The sequence below is a fragment of the Myotis lucifugus genome, unplaced genomic scaffold (genome assembly GCF_000147115.1).
Source record: "Myotis lucifugus unplaced genomic scaffold, Myoluc2.0 scaffold_311, whole genome shotgun sequence".
Classification (NCBI taxonomy): domain Eukaryota; kingdom Metazoa; phylum Chordata; class Mammalia; order Chiroptera; family Vespertilionidae; genus Myotis; species Myotis lucifugus.
Genome location: NW_005871359.1, coordinates 1,129,271 through 1,139,965, shown reverse-complemented (window position 1 = coordinate 1,139,965; position 10,695 = coordinate 1,129,271). Strand labels below are relative to the sequence as shown.

At 58.8% G+C, this 10,695-nt stretch overlaps 1 protein-coding gene across 1 annotated transcript; it reads left to right on the top strand.

Annotated features, from left to right (window-relative positions):
• The first annotated feature begins 359 nt into the window (after window positions 1–359).
• Window positions 360–10,450, top strand: GMIP (GEM interacting protein). Its single transcript, XM_006100417.3, is given in 23 exon segments — window positions 360–523; window positions 1,462–1,546; window positions 1,941–2,016; window positions 2,123–2,150; window positions 2,153–2,185; window positions 2,795–2,880; window positions 2,882–2,921; window positions 3,002–3,066; window positions 3,170–3,277; window positions 3,843–3,923; window positions 4,000–4,170; window positions 4,262–4,399; window positions 4,767–4,963; window positions 5,284–5,390; window positions 5,461–5,550; window positions 5,839–5,916; window positions 5,990–6,144; window positions 6,438–6,626; window positions 6,729–6,866; window positions 6,969–7,165; window positions 7,452–7,839; window positions 9,151–9,217; window positions 9,346–10,450. Coding segments are annotated over 23 exon segments (2,913 nt in total). The 5' UTR covers window positions 360–504; the 3' UTR covers window positions 9,723–10,450.
• The last annotated feature ends 245 nt before the right edge of the window (window positions 10,451–10,695 follow it).

Below are 10,695 nucleotides of genomic sequence, written 5' to 3'. Positions count from 1 at the left end.
AGGAGAACCCTGGCCAGGATGGAGTCCTGGAGTGCCCAGGTCTGGGGTGGTCGCCCAGGAGGCACTGGCCCTGGAGCATCTCTGCCCTTGAGCAGGGGGCTCCTTCCGCGCTTCCGAGCCTGGGGCGTGGCCTCGGGCAAGGGCGTGTCTAGCTTGATGAAGTGGGGCGTGGCCTCGGGCAAGGGCGTGTCTAGCTTGATGAAGTGGGGCGTGGCCTCGGGCAAGGGCGTGTCTATCTTGATGAAGTGGGGGCGTGGCCTCGGGCAAGGGCGTGTCTAGCTTGATGAAGTGGGGCGTGGCCTCGGGCAAGGGCGTGTCTAGCTTGATGAAGTGGGGCGTGGTCTCGGGCAAGGGCGCGTCTAGCTTGATGAAGTGGGGGCGTGGCCTACCATGGGGCGGGGAGACGCGGAAGCTGGTGGTAGCCGGAGCAGAAAATCTGGGCTAGGCCCAGCCGGCGCGGTTCCATCATCTCAGTCCCTGTCCCCACCGAGCAGCCCGTAGGCCATGGACGCAGCAGAGCCGGGTAGGCGGTCCGGGATACGGGATCAAGAGGGGCATCAGCCATACCCGCTTCCTAAATTGAGGGCCTACGGTTGTCCCTCTCTGTCCTAGAGCAGGGGAAGGAGTTCCTGAATGGGGAGGACGCCGGGGATCCTCCATTGTGGGCACCGTCCCCCCCAAGCCGAGAGGAGCCCGGGACACCAGTCCCTGACCCCCTCCCCCTTGGAGTCTTCACCCCGGATGCCTTGTTGAAGGGGCCCAGGAAGGGGAAGTGGCTGCTTCTGCTTTTGATATTTGTGATGGGGGCAGGGTGCAACAACCGCGGATGGAGAGGGGCGAGGGCGACAGTGCAGCAGGATCCCCACCCGCTGCTCCGCAGCCCAGGGAGGAGCAACGCCGATGGGGCCCCCAGAAGAAGGGCGGGAGAAGCTGTTGCAGAAATGTAGCAAGTTTCCGCTTGTTTGGGGGGCTGTCGTTTGTGTCTCTCTGTGCATGTTGAGTGTCAGTCATCAGTCTTTATGGCCGATGGTTCGGTCTGCCAGTGTTTCTGCCACAGCTCTCTGCCTGTCTGTCCCATGTGTATTTCCATCTGTCTGGCCTGAGTTCCATGTGGCTCCATTGCCAGGCTGGCTCTCGCCCCTGGGGACAGTGTGACTGCATCTGGGGCGTCTGTTTTGTCTCTTTGCCTCTGAGCCCGTGTGTTTGTGGCTGTCTCTGCTCTCTGTGTTGGGCTGTGCCTGAGTCCATCTGCTTGGCAAAGTCAGCCCCACCACCCAAGCCCACCCTCCCTCCATTCCAACTCAGACACCCACCCCATCCCACACTCCCTACAGAACCAGAACTTTCTGTCTTGCTCCTCTTTCTCTCTTTCTTTCTCTCTCCCCACCCTCCAAACAGCCAGCCGAGGTGCTGTGGACTGAAGGAGGCTTCGTGTACCTATATATGACCCCCCGCTTTCAGGGCTTCCCCCGGCTCCTGAGAGCAGGAAGAGGTACAGTGACATCTTTCGGAGCCTGGACAACCTTGAAATTTCACTGGGGAACGCGTGAGTCTGAGACGACTGGGTCGCCCCCAAAACCTGCCAAAATCTCCAAAACACCCAAAATTCACACACACCCAAATCCACTGGAAATCCCTATAGTGGTCCTAGAACCCCCACATATCCTTCTGGTGACCCCTTAAAACATTTGAGACCCCTATAATCCCACTCTCTGAATCCCACAGTTACCTGTAACCTGTCAAACTCTGTCTCATGTCTCTTAAAAAAGCTCACCTGGTTGTCCCCCAAAACCCCATCCCTTAGACCTCCCAGATACAAGAGACGTCACTGGGGGGGGGGGGGGGGTATCAGGACCATCTGCCAAAATTCCCTGGGACCCTCAGCACCCTGAGCGGGACAGTCTGGGTGGAGGGTGGTATCCTAATACCCTTACCTCCAGGACCCTTGAGATGCTGGCTGGAGACCCTATACTTTCAGGAGACCCAGAGCCTGACAAGACCCCCATGGCCACTGTGGTGAGAGGTGGAGCCAAGGGGGCAGGAAGGAGGGGCCTCCAGGAGGAGGGGCCTTAAGGAGGGGTCCCCTGCCTGCATGTTCCTGAATGCTGTCTCCTCCCCTCAGACCAGTGAAACCAGCCATTGGAGTGGCCCCTCCCAGAGGGTCCTGCACCCTTACAGGTAGGGGGTTTGAAGGCAGGAGGTGGGGGCAAAAAGTTCTTCCCTTAAGTCAGCGGTTCTCAACCTGTGGGTCTCGACCCCTTTGGAAGTCGAACGACCCTTTCACAGGAGTCGCCTAAGACCATCGGAAAACACATATATAATTACATATTGTTTTTGTGATTAATCACTATGCTTTAATTATGTTCAATTTGTAACAATGAAAATACATCCTGCATATCAGATATTTACATTACGATTCATAACAGTAGCAACATTACAGTTATGAAGTAGCCACGAAAATAATTTTATGGTTGGGGGTCACCTCAACATGAGGAACTGTTTTAAAGGGTCGCGGCATTAGGAAGGGTGGGAACCACTGCCTTAAGTCATCACCGACTGCCTGTCCTGTGCACCTGGGACACTGCAGCGCACAGAGCGGCCGTGAGCCCCTGCCCTCAGGGAGCCCCAGTCTGGGTGGAGAATCCGCATAAAATTGCAAGTCATTGTAAAGGGCATTTTGGGGAGTCATAGGGTGTAGAATAAAGGTCACTGGTCAGGTCTAGAGCCTCAAGTGAGGTTAGGGTTTCAAGGGAGTTTAGGATTCAGAGGTCAGAGGTCCACCTGTCTGCCCCAGGGGAGGAACTGGACTTGCGGCTCATTCGGACCAAGGGTGGTGTGGACGCAGCCCTGGAATATGCCAAGACCTGGAGCCGCTATGCGAAAGGAGCTGCTGGCCTGGACCGAGAAGAGAGCCAGCCTTGGTGAGGGTCCTTCCACCGGCCCCAGGCTCCAGGCAGCTCCCCCTCCCTGCCCAGCTCAGACCCTTGCTGTCTCCCCCCAGAGCTAGATTTTACCAAAAGCATTATGAAGATCGCCGAGGCTGGCAAGGTGTCCATCCAACAGCAGGTAACCATGACCACCCCCCTCCCCCCCAGAGCCCAAACCCTTTGGAAAGAACCACAGCCCAACCCCATCCCTAGATCCTCAGCATCTTCCACCCCCACCCCAGAGCCACATGCCACTGCAGTACATCTACACCCTGTTTCTGGAGCACGACCTCAGCCTGGGAGCCCTGGCCATGGAGACAGTGGCCCAGCAGAAAAGAGACTACTACCAGGTGAGGGAGCCATGCTGCCCACGCACCATTCCATTCACTCCACGCAGCGGAGGGCGCCGGCACCGTCAGTGCTATTTTGTTGGTGAGGAAGCGAAGGCCATGCATGCTGAGGAACTTGACCAAGGTTCCCCAGCAGAGATTCAAACCAGGCTCCCTGTGCAATTGCAAAACTGCATTTGTTTGTTGGTGGGGCGCAAGGTGAGGTGTGAGTGTTCCCAGGAAGAGTCTCTTGGCATCTCTGGATCAAGGCAGAAAGGATGAAGTGACCGCTAAGTCTTCTTGTTGGGACACGGCGTGGGGGTGACGGTGTCACCGGGGGGTAGCTAGTCAGGGTCACCCTGGGGCAGGACCCCGCAGGAGTGGGACCTAGGCAGAGGTACATTCAGGGTCTGAGGCAGGGACTGGCTCTCCATGGAGATGGAGTGAGTCCTGGTGCCCTGGGTGAGAAGACCCTCTGGGAGACTGCAGACCCTGAAAGGGATCCAGAGGGTGACAGGCACCTGGCCTCAGGGAACGGAAGGACCAGTGGCCCTGAGGCAGCATCCCCATCCCCCATCATTGCCAGCCCCTGGCCTCCAAACGGACTGAGATTGAGAAGTGGCGGAAGGAGTTCAAGGAGCAGTGGATGAAAGAGCAGAAGCGGATGGTGAGGCCCGGGTGGGTGAGGATGAGCGAGGGGAGGGGAGGACGGGGCACTGACTGTGCTCCTGCCCTTCCCCCAGAACGAAGCGGTGCAGGCACTGCGGAGAGCCCAGCTCCACTACCTGCATCGCAGCGAGGACCTGCAGGTGCGCGCCCAGGCATCCTCCGAGGACCCAGCCCCCCAGGCCTCACCGGGACACAGCAAACAGCAAGAGCGGCGGCGGCGCTCCCGAGAGGAGGCCCAGGCCAAGGTGGTGACCCTGCCCCCTCGGCCCCCTGGTGCTTCGGTGCTCCCCACCCCATGCTGTCTCCCACCTGTACCCCCGGCCTTGCTTTCTCCAGGTGCAGGAGGCAGAGGCGTTGTACCAGGCCTGCGTCCGTGAGGCCAATGCGAGGCAGCAGGACTTAGAGGCCACCAAACAGCGAATCGTGTCACACATACGCAAGCTGGTGCTGCAGGGGGACGAAGTGATGAAGCGGGTGAGGCCCTACCCCAAGCCGAGCGCCCCTCCCTCCTGGCATCTCTGGATCAAGGCAGAAAGGATGAAGTGACCACTAAGTCTTCTTGTTGGGACACGGAGTGGGGGTGACGGTGTCACCGGGGGGTGGCTGGTCAGATCCTAAACTGCCTCCAGGGTACCAGGACCCGCTCCATCTCCATGGATGGCCAGTCCCTGCCTCAGACCCTCGATGTACCTCTGCCGAGGTCCCACTCCTGTGGGGTCCTGCCCCCAGGATGACCCTGACCGGCCACCCCCCGGTGACACCCTCATCCCTAGGCTGCCTCCCACTGTCTGACTCCACGCCCCCTCTCTCATGTGTGGTCTCCGTGGTCTCCACCTGGCAGGTGACCCTGGGACTGTTCTGGCTTCGAGGGGCACAAGCAGAGCGTGGTCCCCGCGCCTTTACCGCCCTGGCCGAGTGCTGTGCACCCTTTGAGCCTGGCCAGCGCTTCCAGGAGTTCGTGCGGACACTGCAGCCAGAGGCCCCGCCACCCCCACCACCTGCCTTCTCTTTCCAGGAGTTTGTTCCTACCCCGCACAGGTGGGCCCCTGGGAGCAGAGTCAGGAAGGAGCCCCAGACATGGTGCGGGCTGTTGGCGTCTTGGGCTGAGAACTTGGGGTCAAAGAACTCAAAGCCTCAGCACTTGGATTTAGTACCCAAGGCTCTCTCTCATCCGGGAAGCGGGGGTTGTCCCAGTCCTGGGAGGGTCGGGGCTTTAAGATCGCTGCACTGGCCACATGCTCATACACCTCAGGGCGTGCAGACCCAAGTACTTGGAGTTGGATCCAAGAGGCGGAGCCTGGGTGCTATCGCCTTGGCCAGTGGCCTGGTTCTCAGAGCCCTCAAACCTGTCCTCTCAGCTCCCCTCTAGACACAAAGAAAAAGCTCTCTGGCCCCCCACCTCCTCGGTTGGATGAGAGTGCAGCCGAGCCAGGCCCTGGGGAGGACACAGGCCCCGTCTGGCAGGGTGAGTGCAGTGAGGGTTGGGGAGCAGGGGTGCTGGGGAGGGCCGTCCTCATTGACCTCTCTCCTCCTAGGGACTCCGGGCCCCACTCCAGGCAGCGATGTGGACAGCGTGGGCGGTAGCAGTGAGTCTCGATCCCTGGACTCTCCCACTTCCAGCCCAGGTGGGGCCAGGACCTGGCCCTGACCCACTCCTAACTCTGACCCTCCTCCAGCCCTGGCCAGGCTCTGACCTTTCATCTCTAACCAACCCTTTGACCTTTAACCTACCCACACTCCTGACCTATTTCTTCAGCCTCTGACCTATCTGACCCCCCACATACACACCTTCAACCCTTTCCCCAAGGATATCTGTGGGTGGTTCTGAAAGGCCTGAAAACTAGGAAAGTCTGCTTAGCTTTGGAACTTCCCCATGACCCCTATGACCCCAACCTCGGACCCTCCGACTCCAGGCCCTGGGACGAGGCGGCTGGTGAAGGTCTCATCCACAGGCACTGAGTCTTCAGATGACTTTGAGGAGCGAGACCCTGGTAAGGCTGGAAGCAGGTGGGGCAGGACGGGGGCAGGGATGGACCAGGCCCCCCTCACCCTACTTTCCCACAGACCTGGGAGACGGGCTTGAGAACGGGTCCGGCAGCCCCTTCAGGAAGTGGACGCTCTCCAACGCAGCCCAGACTCACCGGCTGCGGCGACTGAGGGGCCCAGCCAAGTGCCGCGAGTGTGAGGCCTTCATGGTCAGCGGGACCGAATGTGAGGAGGTGTGGCCCGGGCCGATGACCCAGTGCTCCCTGCTGACCCCACTGACCTCCCTGAGCCCCAGGCACCTCCATGACCTGATATTCCTGTGACCTTCCTGCCCCGGGGACCAGCCCTGATCGAATGATTGCCATGAGCTTCCCGTTCCCTAAGGATCCTTCCAACCTTCACTTCTGCTGACCCCCAATGACCTCCCTGACCTTTTTTTAGGAAACTGTTCTTTATTTATGCAAAACATTTTCTAAATTCATTTTTATTTGCTACCAATGAATTTGCTCCCACCCCCACCCCCCAGTGCTTTCTGACCTGCCACAAGCGCTGCCTTGAGACTCTGCTGATCCTCTGTGGACACAGGCGGCTCCCAGCCCGGACACCCCTCTTTGGGGTCAACTTCCTGCAGCTGCCCAGGGACTTCCCGGAGGAGGTGCCCTTTGTCGTCACCAAGTGCACGGCTGAGATAGAACAGCGCGCTCTGGGTGTGCAGGTGCTACCTTGACCCTTAACCTTTGACCATCCCCAGCAATGGCCTGGCCCTCTCCATGGCTGGATTACTACCCAGGTGTTTCTTTGCCACCCTACCCTACAGGGCATTTATCGGGTCAGCGGGTCCCGGGTCCGTGTAGAACGACTGTGTCAGGCTTTCGAGAATGGCCGAGCGTTGGTGGACCTGTCTGGGAACTCACCTCATGATGTCTCAACTGTGCTCAAGCGATTCCTCCAGGAGGTGGGTGCTCAGGGGACAGGGCAGGGCCAGCTGGGCAGGCTGAGGCTAAGGACCCTCTGCAGCCTACCCACACCCGTGTTCCCTCTGCCATTCCACCCCCAGCTCACTGACCCCGTGGTCCCCTCCCACTTCTACGATGCCTTCATCTCTCTGGCTAAAACCCTGCATGCAAACCCCGGGCACGACTCTGAGACCCCAAGTCCCAGTCCTGAGGTTATTCGCTTGCTGAAGACCCTCTTGATGCAGCTGCCTGACTCTAACTACAACACCCTGCGGCATCTGGTGGCTCATCTGTTCAGGTGTGCACTGTCCCTGACCTTGAAGTGGATCTGTACTATTGGACATGTGACTACTGACACTGACCTCTGACCTTTGCATGTATTTTCTAAGCTCTGAGCCTTAATACATGACTTCTGACTTTCGGTGCCTACTCCTGCACCCCTTGGCTGGGCATAGAGCTGCTGGTCTCCAACTGTGACCAGGGCACTGACCGTGACTTGGGCAAGTCACCACTCGTCCGGCTTCCAGGTCCCACCCGTTAAGTGACGACTGTGCACTCTGTGCCTTTCCTTCTCCTCACCCCAGGGTGGCTGCACAGTTTGAGGAAAACAAGATGTCTGCCAACAACTTGGGCATTGTGTTTGGACCCACGCTGCTGCGGCCACCGGACGATCCTGGGGCAGCTGCCACCGGCTCTGTTACCTGCCTCCTGGACTTCGGGCACCAGGCCCAGCTTGTTGAGTTCCTCATAGTGCACTATGAGCAGATCTTTGGGATGGACGAGCTCCCCCTGGCCACTGAGCTCCCACCTCAAGACGCCAGCCCAGCCCCTGGGCCCCTCACAACCAGCCCCCAGCCAGCACCCCCATACCTTGCCCCAGATCCCCTGCCCCCAACCTTACCCTCAGATTCAGACCCAGGCCCTGAGCCCCACAGTGCCCCGGAGAAGCATCCTGAGGTCATGCCCTCCGAGGTAGGAACCAGCTGGGCCCACAGACATGGGGAGGGTCCTTTCTCCATTTCATCTTTTCATTCACTCTCTCTCCTCCCTTCCTTTCCCTTTAAAATGTTCTCTTTCACTCCTTCCTTATGTACCCTGTGCTCATTCTAGAAGGGAAAGTGAGGAGTGGAATTGGGGAGGGGAGGGAGCGTTAATAATGGAGTGACAACAGGATACACCCCTGCAGAGGGTGATCATTTATCCCTTCAACAGAATACTTATTTAACACCTACTATGTGCCAAGCATTGCTTTAGGCATTACATATACATCAGTGAGCAGAATATTCAAAGACCCTATTCTCTTGGTGCCTGCATTCTCATGGGAAAGAAACCAGCAATAAACAAGAAATATGATACAGAGTTAGTTCTATAGGATGTTACATGGTGACAAGTACTATAGAGGAAAGAAAGAGTAGCATAAGGTAAGGGATATCAGGGACAGGAGGTGAGAGGTGATGGACAGTTTGTAGCAGTAAGTAGGATGGTGTGGGCAGGTCTCTTGGAGAAGGTGGATTTGAACAAAGACTGGGAGGATGTGAAGGAGAAATAAGCCAGGGAAGGGCAGGGCATTCCAGGCAAAGGGAATGGCCAATGCAAAGGCCCTGAGGTGGGAGCATGCCTGGTGTGTTCAAGGCAGAGCTCCATGGTGTAATGAATGGAGGGAAGGCGAGGCCAAAGAGGTCACCTACTATACGTGAGCACTTTACAGGATCCTGTCATTCTCACCACAGCCCCGAGCGGTAGATACTGTTAGTGAAAACCATTTACAGATGAGACGCCTTGGGAGGTTTCCTGGTCCCTCAGGTTCTGCTACACCTGCCACTCCGAGGCGTACAGACCTCCTCCACTGCAGTCCCTAGGGTTGCTGGTAAGCGGTAGGACTCTGAGAGCTGGAATGACTCAAAGTGCTCAGGACGGTTCTGACTCATAGAAAGAACTCCGGCCGCTATTAGCATTCAGGCAGAATAAGGAGACTATACAGCTAACCGGGCGTAAGGTTGCAGAGAACAGAACAGGAAGGAGCGTCACCTCATCCTAGTGTGGAGATGAGTAAGTCACAGCCTGATTGGCTTCTGCTGAACCCGGGCGGCCCAGCCCTCAGAGCCCACAGTGGAGACCAGTAACATTGCTCTGCACAGCAGGACAGTTAAGGGCACCACGTCTTCCCAGACACCAAAACTACACAGGAACGTGCATGTCCAGGAACAAACTCTCGGTTCTCCAAGAGTCTCAGAGAACTGGGATTTTATTGTGGGGGTCTTGGTCTTGGGTTTCTCCCTACAGATTCCAACTCCACAGAGTGACCAGAGAGAGGAAGTGGCCCAAGACACCAAAGAGGAGAGAGGGGAAGGTGAGTGTGTTGGGAGTAAACCAGGAGTTCTGGGGGTACCCTGCCCAGGTAGCTCGGTGGAGAGATGACTCCCGGGAGGGATATCCAGAGGATGAGTGATGCTCAGCAGTGACCACCCTGTTCCACAGTGTCCAGCCAAGGCCCCGAGGACTCACTCCTGGGGACACAGTCCCGTGGCTACTTCAGCCGCCAGCCAGTGAAGTATCACCGGGGGGGCGTGCGGCCTGTCACCCACCAGCTGTCCAGCTTGGCCCTGGTGGCTTACAAAATTGACGAGGAGACTCCTGTCACATCAGAGCCTCAAGGGAGCTTGCGGGGGAGGGGACCGGGCCCTGCTGCGGCCTCCCCTGAGGGCACTCCACCGCGCCGCACCCCACTGCCCAAGCACTTTGAGATCACCCAGGAGACAGCCCGGCTGCTCTCCAAGCTGCACAGAGAGGAGGTGCCCACGGCCACCTGCTGCCCGGACCCTCCGCCTGAGGATGAGGAAGTCGAGCGTCTCTGACCAGCCCAGCCCTCTGACCAAGTGGCCCAGGATTGAGGACATAGACTCACTTCTCCCCAGGAGTTCAATGTTGGGGGATCTGGAGAGTTCCTATAAGGAAAAACTACAGGCCTGGGGGAAGACTAAAACCCTTTTGGGGACAGTGTACCAGGATCCCCCCACGAGACGGGTTACTGCCAAGCATCAGGGCCACTCAGGCTCAGAGGTCACTCAGGGTCAATACTCAGGTCCAGTCACAGGATCCTTGGGGTCCACCCTAGTCTCTGACCCCTTGGGCAGGGATACCTTTGGCTACTTTGGTCGTGGCCACTTCCCCACCTCAGCCCACCTCCTTCGCTGACCCCAAGTGACCTGTTTCTGGAGTGGGGGGAGTGACAGCCAGATACATCCCGGTCGGTCGGTCGGTCGGTCGGTCGGTCGTTCGTGCCTGGGGTCTGACGGCCCCTGAATAAACTGTGTCCTTATGCCCGTGGGTGTCTTTCTTTGCCAGGTGAGGGCAGCAGCCTTTGGCCCCGTTTTACCACCAGGGAAACCAAGGCCGCCTTTCTCTGCGCACCGATAGGCGGTCAGGCTGGACGGGGCACCGAGCTGAGTCATGCCACCGGGCCGGCGGGAGCTCCCGGCCCGTCCTGCATAATCAAATATAACAAAGTGAAGATAACCCGGACAATGGAGCTGTGTGCTCTGGGCCGGGCTGCGGGAGCCCAGGGCCCGGGCAGGGGGCAGCGCCGCCGGGGCGGGGAGGCGCGGGGGCGGGATTTCGAGAAACGAGTGCGGCGGGACCGGACCGCCGGCCGAGGAGGTCCGCGGAGTGCGGGGGCCGCGGCGCGGGCATCTCCCGCCGGGAGCCCGCGGTGGGGCGGGGGTCCGGGCGGTGGGGCCCGGTCGGATCAGGGCGGGGCCTGGAGCTCGGCGGCGGATTGGACGCGAGGAAGCGGGGCTGGGCCGGGACGGGGTGCGGGCCCTGGGACCC